This window comes from Misgurnus anguillicaudatus, chromosome 11, assembly GCF_027580225.2.
Source record: "Misgurnus anguillicaudatus chromosome 11, ASM2758022v2, whole genome shotgun sequence".
Lineage (NCBI taxonomy): Eukaryota > Metazoa > Chordata > Actinopteri > Cypriniformes > Cobitidae > Misgurnus > Misgurnus anguillicaudatus.
This window is the reverse complement of record NC_073347.2, coordinates 19355072-19372084: the sequence shown is the minus strand read 5'-3', so window position 1 is coordinate 19372084 and position 17013 is coordinate 19355072. Positions and strand designations below refer to the sequence as shown.

Sequence of the window (17013 nt, the reverse complement as noted above, 5' to 3'; positions counted from 1 at the left end):
ACAAAATAGGTCCGGGCGGCTCCACGATGATAAACAAAGGCCTGCTGAGGATAATCCGCGCCATTTTGTTGTGGAGAGTCCACATTTGGAACTTTATAAACGAAAATAACGGTAATGCCGCCATCTTAGTCGCGTCCGCATTCAAGATAAGAGCGTACGCAGTTTACGGATGTTTCTCTGCTGCTGCTCTGCGCCCCCGCCCTCCGAATTTGTCATACGTCACGAAAAAAAGTGCGTACACTACGCTGATACTCTCTCCTGAATACAGAGGTGTTTAGGTTGGCGCCGTTATCGGAAGCTAGTTATTTTCGCACATAAAGTTTTGAATGTGGATACTTCTACAATAACACTGTGCGGATTACCCTCATTTTGTTTATCATCCTGGAGCTGTTTGGATTTCTTTGGGGAAGGATATATATGCACATTTTTTGGACTTGAAGGAGCTGGACCCCGTTACTTTACTGTTTAGCAGCTGGACGATAGAAGACATTTTCTGGGATAACTGAGGGTGTGTTCGTCTGAAGAATGGTGGACTTGCATCTCGGACGGCTTCGGTGTGAGTGAATCATGTGTTTGGTATCATTTTGGGCTGAACTATCCCTTCAAGGCCATTCTCAATATTAGACGATATTAGTCAAGTGTTATGCAGCTTGCTACAAAGAGTTCTCAACTGTATCATTATTAGATAATGTAAACATATCATAAAGCAAAAAAGGTTATATTTTGTAGTGGACATTTGATTCCATGAGGAGATATTTAAGCTTGAGCTACTGCCACAGTCTTTATTTTGTATTTAAACCTGCAGAATTGACTGAATTTCATGTATGATTCAGAGTCCTGTAAATTACAACAAATGATCACAACTTTGCAAAAGTATTGGATTATTCTAAGAAAATATTAAAGTTTGTGCCATTTAGAAAGAGTAGCTATCTGTTGTGATTGAAATATTTTAATGTCATTTTTTGCTGCTAATGTTTAATTTTTTTAGATTTCACTTGATGGCTGTCATCTATAAGAGCTGATTTTATCCGCATGTTATGACTTGGAAAACAATCTTTCTTGCCAAAAGGCTCATTTTCTAAGAACATGAAGTGAAGGCTGTGCTACAGTTTGTGATTCTAGGAGTATTGTCTCCTTTAATGACTCTTCATTGGTTTCCACTACCTCTCGTTATGCTTGGTTTTTCTCATCTAGCTGTTAAATGTTCAAATGTTTATTTTGATCTACTTGAAGCCTAATACTGTAAATGAGATGTACACAGGTGTGTACCGAGGGTTTATGAAGAGTAGCAATTTTTTTTGTTTGTTTGTTGAATTCAGCATAATTATGATACATACTTACAAAGTATTCAGGAAGCGTACTGTTTAAGGGCTAATCCCATATTGCCTATGCAAATCTCGTAATTGTCATATTGGAATAATTAATGACTGAGAAATGTTTTCCTAAATCGGGTGGAACACTGGTTTACATATGCCCATTTCTGATATTCCTTAGTCGCTCGAGTCACTTAACATGTTATATACACATATATAAATGATAAAGCTACTCAATTAAGATTGAAATAAATTTGTGTTGTGTCTACTGTGGGTGCGTTTTGACATCTTGATAGGTCGACAGTTTACTGTTGATGTAAATGCATAGTGAATGTATGGTAATGTGCATGCTGATGTTCATTTGTTTAAGTGATTCATTTTTGAGTGATGGAAAAACTCTGTCCTCTGTGACTGCACAGAAAAGGGGAAGTCATTGAATTATTTGTGAATGAAGCGAGTGTCTATTCTTGTTTTCAGGGGTGCTTTAGTCTTTTTTGGAAAGGTTGAAGGGCTACTTTAGGCACTTTAAACATGCTTTCCAAGAACGAGAATATCTACCTCTTGGTTGTGTTTTTTCCATTTGCTTAATATAGAAGATTTAGCCTTGAAAAACATGTAGCTTGCGCACACATTGATTTGTTTAGACTCGAGATGTGGAGAGTAAAGAGCCACAGAGATGAACTGGGAGATGCTTTTGCCTTGTTGCAAACGATTTACTTTTAGCTCAACCTCTTTAACTTCGAATCTTTTGGTTCTTTTGTTTTTATCTCCGTTTAAAATAGTTTGTCCCCAAGCAAAGACACATCTGACTTTCAGTACTTCAGTATTTCAATATTTTCTACAACAATCCTGTTACCTGCATGTGCTTGCATTGTGATATATAAAGATTGCTGTAATGACAATATGTGAAAAAGTGTTTACAGCACTCAACAGTACCATTGCATCTATAATATACAGTAGATGCTAAATAAGTGCACACCTTCAATTTTTTTCTTTGTAAGCACATAAGTTTTGGTCTTTACATTAATTTTAGTTGTTCAGTCATTCGGGGTAGCGTGAATTTTGGCAAAGAAGGAAGGCTTCATGTATTTTAGCTTTTTATACCATTATTGTTTTTTCTTTAGTCATTAAATCCCTTTTCACTACCACATGGTATGTGGTAGTAAGACAGAGATCAGGTAATAATTTTATTACCTGGCTTTAAAATTGCTAAAACATCATGCTCCTATTTCCAAATAGGTTGGTTTTAATAATAACTTTCCAGCCATTTCATCCATAACTCCATCCACATTGTTAATGCTTCAATGATGTTAAAATAAGCAACCAAGACCTAACTATGTTTTTTTTTAAGTATTATGTTTGTTGGATTTACCACAAATGAAGTTAAACTTTAGAACAGTATCATTGTTGCAGCAATACCACAAACAACCTGCCGGGTACAACAAAGCTGTTCGACCGTAGTCCTAAACCCTAGAAATGAATAAGCATGTGTACATCATTTTTATAATGAAGAAACAACCGGATTACCATTTAGACAACTTGAGCCTTATACGTTTGCATACAAAATTGGCATTTTTAATGACCGTCCCTGAAAAGGATCCTTAAAATTTACAAAAAATAAAGAAAATGTATGCCAAGAAGAAAGAACAGTTTCAAATGTACACTCTCATCAATCCCTTATCACAGTTTATCACAGTCACCCCAAAGTGCCTTGAATATTTAGGCAATGATCTGAGTTAAATGATATCACTAAAGATGTTTGTTTGTTAAAGTCTTTTTCCTCCCTATATAACTATTCACATCTAGATGTTTGGAAATAAATGTAAACTACTATTTGGAAATAGAGCTTTTCATACTTTCATTGTTTTTGCAAAAAAGTTTTTTTATTTAAAATCATGATATTATAATAATGTCATGCAAAAGTGTGTGGTGCTTGTCACAAACTTTTTTTTATCCCATTGTCAGCTCATATTATGTAGACGTTTTCCTACACAATACAGCCTTTCTGATGTTTTCTTTATCCTCAGATAAGACACAGATCAAGCCTTCACTGAAGGCATTCTTTAGATCTGTGCCCTGAGTCCGAAATAATGCTGATTTTTAAGTAATATCACCTATTTTAATATAAAAAATTATGTAGTAATTCTGTTGTTTTTTTAATACCAGAGGACAAAATCTAATGCATTTGTAAATTATAACTGATAGATAAAACATTTTTTATATTTGGCATGCTTTTGGTATTCAAAATAGTATTTAACACAATACTGTACAAGTATATATATAGAGGTACTGCAGTATGCAGACGGTTATCATTGAAACTTTAGAAATGGACAAAGTGAGCAATTTCTTTAAAAATGATTATATTTAAACCAGATGAACTTTCAGATGTTGAATGGAAAGGTCCTTACAGGTTACTGTAAGAAAATGTAGTTTAGCTTAGAGAGTGGCAGTACTGATGTACAAGTTTATTAATATTTAGCCTAAAAGGATGGTTATCTTTCAGACCATGTGTACTCCTGCATGAACAATATAAAAAGAGAGAAAACATGTACTTGTAGACATCAAATAAAGTGACTTACAATATGGTGCTTTTTCTGTCTGTCTGACACATGATAACATACTTTAATAAATAGCTGAAGAACAAATTAGTAGAGTTGTTTGTGAAAGTGTTTGCTAATAACATAAACAGTTTCAGATTCAGTTTTTTTCCTGAATGTGCCAACATGAGCGCAATTTTTTTATACAATTTCTTACATTTTATATAAATGTTTTTTTTAAAAGTCACTATATAAAGTAAATCAGGTGAAAGGAAAAAATAAAATTTTTATCTTCTTTTTTTATTCAAATTGTTTTATGCAGCAGATTTATGTTTCAAACATGAGAGCATTATAATATGCAAATATTATTAAAGGGCTTGACTTGCCATGAAATATCTGATATAACAACACATCGTAAAGACCCTCTTGTCACATAATAATAAATAGACTGGAAGCTCTACGTTTCCCACAGTAAAAACACAACGTTATGCATTTGTCTGTAGTTCCAGATCTCATTAAACTCCTCATTTTTTCCTTTGGAGGAATTTACTAATCTGAATACGCACACACTTTTTATTACGCCTGCGATACTCAAGGATGCAAAAATCAATTTACAACAAATTTACATGTGTTGACAGCACACTATTATAGTGTGTAATATAACATCTGCATTACCTTTTTAATTATAGTATGCCGATTATTCACCAAAAGCACATACACACTTAAAAGTATATGGCAACCATTGAAATCCATTTTTGTAGCACTTCTCACAATATAAACGACATTTTCCTTTAACTGCTTATCTATTATTGTATACAAATAACATACCTGGATTACAACACATTTCAAAACAGCAGCTTTTAAGAAAACAGCTATGCCACCATATCCAACACTTTCTGTAGTCAAGTGATCTTGCATTATTTTGCAACAATCTTTATTTTGTAATTTTAGAAAATAATCACCATTGTGATGTGCATGCACTCAAGGTGCACTAGCAAATGTAAATACTCAACCATATAACTTTCTATCCCTTATGGGTGATTCTCACGAAATCCAGATTTAGAAGGTGTCCAGCATCAGAATTTTTAAAAAGCCATTTTTTTTGCACATATAAGATTAAAGTCTGAACTTACTATAAGCATTATTTTTAGAGGATTTAAAAAATATTTCCTATAAAATTATTTACATTTTTTAGATTATCATTATAAAAAATGATCATTACCGCAACATGATATTACATTAAATATATGCATTTACAACTCATGTTTCGGTAATGAGAACTAAAGAGTTGTCTAGGTACTACGACAAACAAAATTTCAACTTTTATCTGGAGAGAAAAAAATAAGAACTGCTTACCTGGTAGCCATCTTAAGTGTCACAGTCAATTATGTCCCTTCCAACATTTTTTTTTTTGAAAATTTTAGTTCCTTGAGGGCTTAAACAATGATTGAAAATTGTTGCGGAGGATGAGAAAATTGGTCTTGGACACATTTATTGTCTTTACATTTACCAATGATCACCAAATACCACATGTTTCTTTACTGTAAATGTTCATAGTATAGCATACACTGAAGCCTTTTATTTTTTAGATTTTTTAATTATAAATATTTCCATGCCAAAGAACCCAAATCCAGTCATGGACACATTGCGGTAATTAAAATGTGGAAAAAAACAACTAAATTGGTTTGTATGATGTCATTTGAAAACATGTGCAAAATAGTACATGATGTTTGTAACTGTATGCTTCTTATTTTAATACTTTTACTTTGCATTTACTTTCACGACACCTCAAGTCTAATTTCGCGAGAATCACCCTTATGTATTTAGCCATAAATACAATCACTTTTGTCCCTCTTCTTTATTTTTTTACAATTTTGTCTGGAAGAGCAGTTTCATTCCCTTAAATAGGATACTTACAATTCTACACATGGCAGATGTTTTCATTTACAAAAAGACTGTAATGTACAATACTGTCAGGAGTTTGAACATGCTGGACTGAGGCATTTGGTGATCGTAGTCTCATATGGTTTTCTGCTCCGGTGCCTCGTGGAAGACCGAGACTGAGTCTTCTTGGCTCTTATCGGTGCTGTGGCCCTTCAGCCCTGAGGCGATGGTTAAGGAGGCGTCTATGCTCTCATAAGCCTCTGATGTCCACTGCTAAAAAAAAGGAGAAATTTTACTACAATGATTAAATCGTAAACCTTAATGCATGTTTTTTAGCCAAGCAACTGTTTCTTACCTGCGTCGCACGACTAGCCGAGCGACAGGATGGGCCCAGGGCGATGTTGACGGAGCTGGAGGACTGCGTGTCGCTTGTGTTTCCACCCTCGGCTGCAGAGAGGCCCGATATGACTAATCCACTGGAAAAGCTCCTTTTGCCGAAGAGCAAACTCAGGGTGGAGCTGGATGAAGACACTTGGCCGGAGCGATGGTGACCTGCGGCTGAAGCCAAAGGCCCTGTTGTGGAGAGACGAGGCACCTGGGAAAACACAGAAGCGATGGAGGATGTGTTGAAGGACAGCTGGCTATTAGAGAGACGGTGCGCCAGTCCAGGTCCACCAGTGCCAGAGCCGTGACTGTCTAGGATGGGGCCTGATCGACTTGTGACAGGGGGCCGCTGGCCCTGAGGTTGCACTGAGCGACTGCGATACTCCCGGTGGGCTAAAGGGAAAAAAGACCATCAGCATGAACATACAGTAAAAATATATATTTAATAAAAATAAATATTTTCTCAAAAAAATTCAACCTGACCTCCGTGGTGTCTGGAGTGCGAGCTACGTGGACGGCCGTGATGCATGCTTAAACTCTGGGAGGTGGCAGAGTTATGAGTCTGACTGTACGAAGATCCGGCACAATCCACATCCTCCATGTTCATGCCGCTGTTACAGCTGGTGAGGTTGTCCTTTCTCACCCTGGAGAAAGTGCAGCGTTTTTAAGACAATAGAGATTGAGAATAAAGGTCTGGAGCTCATTATGCTTCATACGTACCGAAACCACCTGGAGTGGAGCCATGTGCGAATGCCCTCCAAACTGAGAGGGCCGCCCCATATGTTTCTTATCTGCTTATGAGTTCCCATGTAGGAAGTGGTGAGCGGTGACACATACATTGGGTAACCCAGAGGCTGGTCGCACGAGGAGTTGATCATGTTTCGCAAAGCCTGCTTCGAGTTCTGGATGCTTCCGCGCTCAGGGTTGCGGTTGCGGAGGAAGACGAGCTCCTGCTGCTGGCCGGCCCACAGCCCTCGCACACACTCTTTATTGATCTGGATGGAAATGCAAACTGTTAATGGTAACAGTTTGATCTAAACAATCAAATAATGACTAAACATGAGCCTGTCTGTGAAATTCAAGCTAAAGTTTCAATATATATTGACTTTATGAGATAAGGAGCATCAAAGTTTAAATTCGCTCATTGATTTCAATCTTTGACATGACCTTACTCAAGCAATATTAAAGATATCAAGAATATATTTGAAGTAAATCACAAAAAATGACTTTAGCTGGGTTTTCACATATTTGAGCTCTTTTCATGCGCAGAGACTGTTTTTGCCTTTATAACTTTGAAGCTGAGATGGCGTTTGTACAGCATGATGATCTTGTACTCTTCTTGTACTTCATCCACCATGTGACGCAGCGTAAGCAGTGTGTCTCGGCTGGACAGTACCGCTCTGCGCCAGGCAGGGTCGCTCTCGTGACAGATCACCAGACTGCTTCTGTAGGTGCTGATGGCTTCGTACAGCACGGCAGGCTCTTCCGTCTCCTCCAGGCTTGTGAAGTGGTCCTGTATAAAGTAATATAAGTGAGAACAGGCTAAATGAACTGCGAATAATGAGGCATGATGCGTTTCACTCCGCTCATCTTACCTGGTGAAGTTTCAGACTCATTCTGACCGCAGGCGCGACCACCGTCTGCAGCAGGTCCATATCAGCAAACACCCATTCATCTTTGGCGGCGATGCGGAAGTCACCTTTGAACAGCGAGTTGAAGCCATAGAGGAATGAATCCAAACTGCAGAGAAAAATGCTGTGTGTTAAAATCAAGGAGCAAACTTCCGATCTCTCTGATGAAGCAAACACGGAAGTGACTTAAATTGCAATTCATCGACAGGCCAGCTCCAAAAGGGAATCAATCCCCATGTTAAAATCCCCAGCAGATTATCATATGTTTACAGCCTGGTACAAAAAGTGATTTTGGTCTACCATAGCTAACTTTGCTCTTCATGACAACTCTAAAGGGGTTGAATTTTTTAACTCATTCATTTAAATTCTATTAAAGTTCTGCATAATTAAGGAGGTGGCCGCTTGAGTAATAGGTTGATTGTTGCTGCTGTCCACTCGGCTCCACCCACATTCAGCCTATAGAGACAGAGCGCAGTTATGCAAATTTGAAAAACCCGCCCACCGGGGGGGGATTCAGTCCAGCCGTCTCCATTGACTTTGTGTTGCGAGGGGCCGCCTCCTTGTCATTTCTGGCTTATAACAAAAAACAGAATAATGCCTAAAATCTGCTGTGTGACAATATGTACAGCTAACAAGCCAAAGAACCCAGAAACACATTTTTATAAACTGTCGAGCCGTAAAACCCTGCCTTTGAGGAGAAAAAAGTGGATCGCCGACTACGTTTCCCCCTAGTGGACGCAGTTCTACTAATATGAGTACTATGAAAAGTTGCCTGTTTCCACTTTTCTGTCTGTAAACGCTCATTTTTTTGAGCTCGACAGCTTATAAAAACTTATTTCTGGGTTCTTTGGCTTGTTAGCTGTACATATTGTCACACAGCAGCTTTAAGGCATTATTCTGTTTTTGTTATAAGCCAGAAATGACAAGGAGGTGGCCTCTCTCAATACAAAGTCAATGGAGACGGTTGGATTGTTTTCCCCCCTGGTGGGCGTGGTTTTCAGGTTATGACGAGCTGCGCTTTGTCTCTATTTGACTATTTTCGGTTATTCCAGGAGTGACACCCAGTGATGCGTTTGCCAAGATGGTGATGACCGACTCTCGCCACTTTTGGCTTCAAAAACGCTCTAAAGAAACCTACAGTTGACGTCACGGACACTATGTCCATGTTTTATACAGTCTAGGTGTTAAAATATCATAGATCTTACTCGTATTACTGTCGATAAACTGGTTGCATGATATTGGCAATCAAACACTCATATCTGGGTTATTTTTAAAGGAACACTCCACTTTTTTTGAAAATATGCTCATTTTTCAGCTCCCCTAGAGTTAAATATTTGATTTTTACCGTTTTGGAATCCATTCAGCCGATGTTCGTGTCTGGCGGTAACATTTTTAGCATAGCTTAGCATAATTCATTGAATCTGATTAGACCATTAGCATCATGCTAAAAAATAACCAAAGAGTTTCAATATTTTTCCTGTTTGAAGCTTGACTCTTCTGTGGTTGCATCGTGTGCTGAGACAGACGGAAAAGTAAAAGACTTTTCTGCTGTAAAATGGCTGCAGCAGCGCAATAATATTACACGGCGCCTAAAAATAGTCCCCTGCTATTGAAAGTAACCAAGGGGACTATTTTTGGGCAGTGCGTAATATCACTGTGCCTGCTGCGGCCATGTTACAGCAGCAAAGTCCTTGATTATTACACCAGAATGAGAATATAGTTCCTAGCCATATCTGCCTAGAAAATCACAACTTTTAATTTTCTGTTGGTCTAAGTACACGATGTGACTGCAGAGGAGTCAAGTTTTAAATAGAAAAAAATATCAAAACTCTTTGGTTGTTTTTTGTGTGATGCTAATGGTCTAATCAGATTCAATGGATTGTGCTAAGCTATGTTAAAGTGGTACCACCAGACCCAGAGATCGGCTGAATGGATTCCAAAATGGTAAAAAATGAAATGTTTAACTCTAGGGGAGCTGGAAAATGAGCCATGACCCAATATTGGGTCCAGCATGTGTTCTGTCTAATATTTACCCAGCTATTTTAAGAGTAAAGTATTGATATTAACACCATGACTTTGATGAATTCTTGATTCTGATTGGTTGAAAGATTCCCGTTTACCCTAGCTGCATTGATATAAAGTATGCACTATACCTGTTAGATCTGTTATGTGCTGCTGTACTGAGTGACCTTCGGCCAAGCACAGATAAAGCGAAACACAGAGTGACCAATGCAGAATCTTCATCGCTGTCCGCTGGCTGGACACAAAAAATAAACACTTTTAGATTTAATATTCAAGTTTATCATCATATTATGCGTACACAAAGATTATCATAACGAATGTAACAGATTTTTGCACCCTTTCCTATATTACAGCCAAGCACTGTTTCTCAAAAAAGCTTTTATAACATGCCAAATGTGCCAGTTTGAAACATTTAAATCTACATTTAGTCATTTTGAACACACTTTTATCCAAACAAACTTAAAAAAGAGGTAAAAGCGATTAATCTAACAAAAGCCGATTTTGTTTACTTTGATACTGTTAATGTCATTTGTATGTGATCTCTTCACCTCTTCTAGTTTGTTGGCACAATACTGAATCCACTCCAGGTAGACATTACAATAGCTGGCTCTTGTGACACCCTGCAGACAATGGACATAGTCTTCATCAATCTTCATGCTGAACACAGCTGGGTCCTTCTCAATGTGATGCCATTTACTGTAGGACAGCAGGGCTTCCTGCATGGATTCATCTTTAACCCATATCCGCATCTTTGGGTTGACCACCAGATAGTAGATGATACTCTAAAGAGAATAAAGATTGAGAATATAGATCTGATTATTGTTTCTTTTTGTGAAAATACAACCTTGATATTTTTAAAGGGACACTCCACCTTTTTTGAAAATATGCAACTTTTCAGCTCCCCTAGAGTTAAACATTTGATGTTTACCATTTTGGAATCCATTCAGCTGATCTCTGGGTCTGGCGCTAGCACTTTTAGCATAGCTTAGCACAATACATTGAATCTGATTAGACCATTAGCATCGCGCTAACAAATAATCAAAGAGTTTCAATATTTTTCCTATTTAAAACTTGACTCTTCTGTAGTTACAATGTGTACTAAGACCGATGGAAAATTAAAAGTTGTGATTTTCTAGGCAGATATGGCTAGGAACTATACTGTCATTCTGGTGTAATAATAAAGGACTTTGCTGCTGTAACATGACTGCAGCAGGCATAGTGATATAACGCATTGCCCGAAAATAGTCCCCTGCTATTGAAAGATACTAAGGGGACTATTTTCGACTGTAACTACAGAAGAGTCAAGTTTTAAATAAGAAAACTATTGAAACTCTTTGGTTATTTTTTGCGTGATGTTAATGGTCTAATCAGATTCAATGGATTGTGCTAAGCTATGCTAAAAGTGGTAGCGCCAGACCCGGAGATCAGCTGAATGGATTTCAAAAATGTTTAACTCTAGGGGAGCTGGAAAATGAGTATATTTTCGGAAAAGTGGAGTGTCCCTTGAATATTGACCAAGAGGGGTCAGGTCACAGATTGAAATCAATGAGTGAAATCAAACTTTGATGCTAAACAGATTATGAGACTTCAGCCTAGATTTCACAGACAATGTGTAGACATACTTCTACAATACGCAAATATGAGGCGGATTACTTACTAATAAATATAAACAACAAAGCATTATTACACGTAGCTATTGTACATATTTAATTTATTTTATAACTGTTAAAATCTCACAGTGGTATTTCTGCTACCTTAAGGTAATAAGTGACGAGCAGCTTGCGCAAGTCATAAACCTGCAGCATGGTGGCAGCGTTGTTCTCACTGATGCTGTAGCCCTCCAGCAGGTATTTAGTGGTGGTAACTTCCCAGGCCAGCCAGCGCAGATTGAAAGCAGCATTGCAGGACAGCAGATGAGGTAAATGACCCGCCTCACAGCAGCAACACGAATCATCCTCCTCAACCCCCTCTGTGATCGCCTCCACCTCTCGCTGCTGACAGTACGTGCCTGAGGAAACCAGAAGACATACAATGGATGTTTAACAGGCTCTCGGATCCCTCTGGAAGTTTGGAATATGAAGCCATTTACCCCTGAACTCCAGGCCTCGCAGCTGGAAGGTTACCAGACCGTTGCCGACCTCAATGAGGTGAACAAGTGCATTAAGGTAGTCGGAAGCTAGGATGAAGCAATCGCCAGCACAGTAGTTTCCCCAGCGGCCCAACATCAGATCTCCACATAAGGAATGCTGCAGGGAACGCGTCAAGTACTCATAGAAGATCGAGTTGAGGTTGTTGTCATCACAGCCTATATAGACAGATTGTGTAAGTATTGTTCTTTATGAAAAGTTATGGAGGCTGCATTATTTTAAAGTCACCATGAAATTGAAAATAAATGTAAAAATTTTTTTTATGGAATATTGTAATGTTTTTATAAATACATTTTTTATTCATGCGCCATAATCATATTTTTTTATTAAAAGCATTAACCTCCTCCGCTCTTCGAAAGGTTTTGGCTAGAAGGGATAGAGCAACTACCGAAATCTTGTGAGATATCACCAAAAGCTCGTGACTGCTCATCCGAGGGGCGCTAATTCAAAATATGTGTTCGGAGTGTCATGTCGTGTTTTTAAAATGTGTGTTTGTTGCATCATGTGAACCATGTGCATCATGTGTTTTGTCAAAATAAGTGCCTGCTGCACACACGTCGGAACCGTTTATGATAAAAGAGACGCTCACGTAAAAAAAAAAGTAAGAGACTCCCTTAACAGTAAACTCTGATTACGCATGTGATTAGGAGAGTATCTGGCAAAAGCGAGTGTCTCTTTTATCATAAACCCTTTAGACGCGTCTGCAGCAGGCACTTATTTTGACAAGACAGGTGATGCACATATGATCACTCAACGCGCAGAACACATATTTTGAAATGACGAACCACACACGATGGGCTACATACATGTTGTGACGAACTTCGCATCGAGCGCCCTCGAAAAAAGATGTCAACGGCCGCCACTGTTCACAAGATTTTGGTGTTTGCTGTATCCCTTCTAGCCACAACCTCCTTGAAAACGACCTCTGTTCACTTCCTGTGATGTGAAATGGCACTAGGGCGGGGCTATTGGATACTTTTTTCTGCTTAGGAAAAGATTAGGAATTACAAATATGCAGTGTTGGGGGTAACGCATTACGCACAACTTGCATTACGTCGTAATAATATTACTTTTCTGAAGTAACGAGTAAAGTAATGCATTACTTTATAAATGTACACATAAATATTTGAGTTACTTTTTTAAAAAAGTAACGCGAGTTACTTTTCAGTTTAATATATAAGATAAAAAAATAATGTACTGAATTAAACTTAATGTATTAAAGTAGAATTACTACATTACATGACTACATTAGGCACTCTATGCATGAGCGCCTGAGCGAAAAACAGTTCGAGTCAGAAAAGGAGATGGCAGGACAGAGCTTGACATTTTTGCAATGGAAATATGCAATTTCTGAATGCAGATCTGCTCAGTCATGAAAACGCCTGCAAGGTCTGAAAGAGATCAAGCCTCAGCAAAGTAAGAAAAAGTAATGCAAGCATTACTTTCCATGAAAAGTAATGCAATTAGTTACTATTTTGGGGTAGTAACTTAATATTGTAATGCATTACTTTTAAAAGTAACTTTCCCTAACACTGCCTAACTATGACCTAACTTCTAATGATCCAATCACTTCTAGATGGACAAAATCAAGTCCCGATTTAATTTTTTTTCTAATTTCAGAAGCTGTTTTACTGGGATATATATGGGTCACAATATGGAAAAGCTACTTTCGTTTCATGGTGACTTTAACAAAGCAAGCCAGATAAATGATAAAAATACACATTTGTATTCCACAGGAGAGAAAATCATATTGATTTACAATGAGTAAAAGCACTCAAAATAATGTTATTTCTTTAACAAAAGTGAAAAATCATTATTTCTGTTTTTTGAATGTGTGTTCAAACATGAATAGATAAAGACATCATTTACCAGTCTCTTTGTCAACCTGCGACACCAGACGACTGTTTGAATTGTCGATTCGTTTGGTGCTGAAAATGTCAAATCAAAGGAAATGTTTGTGAAGTGACACATCCATAGTCATTGACTACACCTCACCCAATCTGATGTTTCTGCCAATCACCCTTCAAGTTTAATATAAACAACAGAAACATTCAGTGTCATCACATCTGTGGTTGAAAACTACATCAATAATTCAAGATTGTGTGGATTTCTCTATGCTGATACAGGCTGTAGGACTTGCCATGAATGAGACTTTGTCCAGAAGGAAAAAAGAAAATCACATCTAAGCAAATCCAGAATCAATGACTGTTTTCAAAACAAGGAAATGTGCATATGAAGAGCTCAGATGCAAAACCCTCTAAGTGTGTTTTTAATCAGATTCTCCAGTCAAGCGGATTTTAAGCGATCGTATTTGATGAGCGTATAATTCATGCAGAGAGCATTTGGTTAATATCATTATCTTATTTTTGATGAAGGTGGCGTTTAGCGGCTTTTGGATTTGAGCTCCTCGTATGTTATTTCCAGTGCCCTTGCAAGTACTGCTGAAGGCTGGAAATGCATTACATCACGTCTGAATTCACATTTTATGTGTATGTGGAAACCGCTGTCATCTTACTTGTAGTTTCTCTCCCAATACTTTACAGGCCGTGGATAAGAGGTGATAAATATGGCACTCCCGAGAAAAGGGCTGAGGGGTGTGTAGAAGATTGTAGTAATGAAGGTCTGAAGCAGGAGCATGGCAGAGTCTGAACACGTCAGTCAGGATACACAACACTGTCCAAGTGTCTATCATCATTTCATATATAACAATATCACAACATTCTTTAATGTAACTGGATATAATTCACTTGGGCACTAACAATACAAGCACAGAGATTGGAAGGATACGAGGTACAGCGAAGGGTTGTGCAAATGCATGAAATGCACTACCCCAAGCTATTTGCCATGGGGCGATATACACCAAAACAAAGTGCAGCTTGTGAAGAAGATCCCAAAGCTGTAGACAAAACAAATAGCTGTGAGTCTGTGCAAGACAATAAAGGAGGTTATTTAAGGATCAGTTACTAAATGTACTGTCTACAGTAAGCTATTTCAGTCTCCAAACAGTGGGTATGCTTTTTTTGCATTGCCATTTTGTAGATAGGGAAGCTTTTTGAAAGTTATTACTTTTAAATATTTTTAATATAAAATTACGCCATTGTGGATTCTGCCGATTTTTGGGGATTTTGTATCTTGAATGGAGCTGAAAGTGGTACAATCTTATTCGCAGCTAAAGGCATAGTCAAGTTAGACAAAATATTTAATAATTAACATATAAAGGGTGGGGAATATGTATGATGAGCTATTTATTTTGCAGAGTACTAAGATTCTGGATTCTGTGGAGTACTATTAATACTGTAAGAGTATTTACTAGTAGTAGTTCACCCAAATATGAAAATTACTAGGACTGCAAAACGCGACTGAACGTTTGCAGAATAAAAGTTTTTGTTTGCATCATACATGTGTGTGTGTGTGTGTGCTATGTATAAAAATTATGTCTATATAAAAACACAAATGCAAGTATATTTTTAAGAAATATTTACATATAATTTATATTATATATAATTATAAATTCTTAATATATAAATATATTTTTCCTTAAAATTAAACATGCATGTGTGTGAATTTATATATATTAATTATTATACACAGTACATACACGCATGTATAATGTAAACAAAAACTTTTATTCTGCAAACGATTAGTCACGATTAATCATTATGCAGCCCTAAATTTGACCTAATATTGTACTCAACTTCTTACGGTCAATCTCACTGGTTCTCGTGTATCTCGTGACTAGTTGTCATATGCACGTTTTGTCACCAGACATAAAAGAACCAATGGGATTAAACGTTATAAATCTGCTGCCCTATTTGACATTTCCATGGATATGCGACATATTAGTTTCTAAATAAGCTGAAAATATTATAGTTTTCTCTCATAAACCCATCGTTTTGAAGACATTTAGTCATTTGGTTTACTTTTTGGAGCTTGATCATGTGGCTATTTTAATATAGCATCATTTGTTTGTGTTCAGATGAAGAAAGATTATAAAAACATATAGTCATATGCATCTGGGATGGCACTAGAGTAAATTAAGAGAGTTTTCATATTTAGGTGAACTACTCCTATAATACTTAGCAATAGTAGATTTTGCCCTCTGTAATATGGTGCGTGAGACTTGTTCTTAAAACAGACCTTGCTGAAGATGATGGACATAATGAAGAAGTTGAGCAGGAAGGTTTCGGAGGCACTGCTGCAGTCAAACTCAAAGAAGATGATGGTGAAGATGAGCGTGAGGAACTGGTAGCTGGGATTGCAGAAGGAGGCACGAAGCAGCTTCATCCCAGCAACTGTCATCAACAAGACATCACAGCTGGAGCGAGACACAAACGCCTGAGACACTCAGATGCAGAGGCAGGATACAGCCAATCACAGCACAGATAAATCAGAGCACAGAGGAATACGACTTCTTATTAAATCACTACAATATGTATTGGGAGGTTTCATTTACTTTATGGACTGTGAGAACTGAAGCTGAAAATGTGGTGACATTTACAGAGTTTGGAAATATTCTGTATAACTTAATAATGTAAATAGTCACTGAATCACAGTGATAGAGTGATTAAAGGCCCTTTATTGACTTTGTGAATTGAAGATTTTTGCATTCTTGTGAGATGAACTCATAAATGTCTCTCCTAATTGTGTTTTTATGACTTTCTCGTAATTTTCTAAACTAAATGTGATGTTAGTCAGAGAGCATAGAAAGGTTATCTTTTGTTTGGTGTATAAATACAGTATGTGAATGCTTGTGTGTAGACACTGACTGACTGTACTTTAAAGGTCTTCTAATACAAGAAATTCACTTTGATATGTTGTTTAAATGCTAAAAATCTGCCTGCTCCTTTAAAGGGATAGTTCACCCAACAATGAAAATACTGTAATTAATGACTCGTTCCAAACTCGTAAGACCTCCGTTCATCTTCGAAACACAGTTTAAGATGTTTTATATTTAGTCCGAGAGCTTGTTGACCCTTCATTGAAAATTTACGTACGGTATACTGTCCATGTACAGAAAGGTTATAAAAACATCACTGTAGTCCATGTGACATCAGTGGGTCAGTTAATACATTTCAGTCCAAAAATAACAAAAATA

General features: G+C 37.4%; 1 protein-coding gene across 3 annotated transcripts in view; it reads right to left on the bottom strand.

Moving 5' to 3' along the window:
* Positions 1–5347: 5347 nt before the first annotated feature.
* Positions 5348–17013, bottom strand: part of pcnx2 (pecanex 2) — a 26626-nt gene continuing 14960 nt past the window's right edge. For 2 of the 3 annotated variants that reach the window (XM_055170982.2, XM_055170980.2), the window contains exons 21-34: positions 16056–16233; positions 14706–14814; positions 14434–14563; positions 13788–13846; positions 11861–12076; positions 11526–11779; positions 10320–10553; positions 9903–10006; positions 7714–7858; positions 7401–7631; positions 6839–7113; positions 6602–6762; positions 6090–6511; positions 5348–6007 (exon numbers count right to left, since the gene is read on the bottom strand). In XM_055170982.2, the coding sequence (XP_055026957.2) occupies positions 5870–6007; positions 6090–6511; positions 6602–6762; positions 6839–7113; positions 7401–7631; positions 7714–7858; positions 9903–10006; positions 10320–10553; positions 11526–11779; positions 11861–12076; positions 13788–13846; positions 14434–14563; positions 14706–14814; positions 16056–16233 (2656 nt within the window). In that variant the 3' untranslated portion in view covers positions 5348–5869. The remainder of the gene's footprint in view (positions 6008–6089; positions 6512–6601; positions 6763–6838; positions 7114–7400; positions 7632–7713; positions 7859–9902; positions 10007–10319; positions 10554–11525; positions 11780–11860; positions 12077–13787; positions 13847–14433; positions 14564–14705; positions 14815–16055; positions 16234–17013) is intronic. The other variant, XM_055170981.2, reaches the window with a different exon arrangement.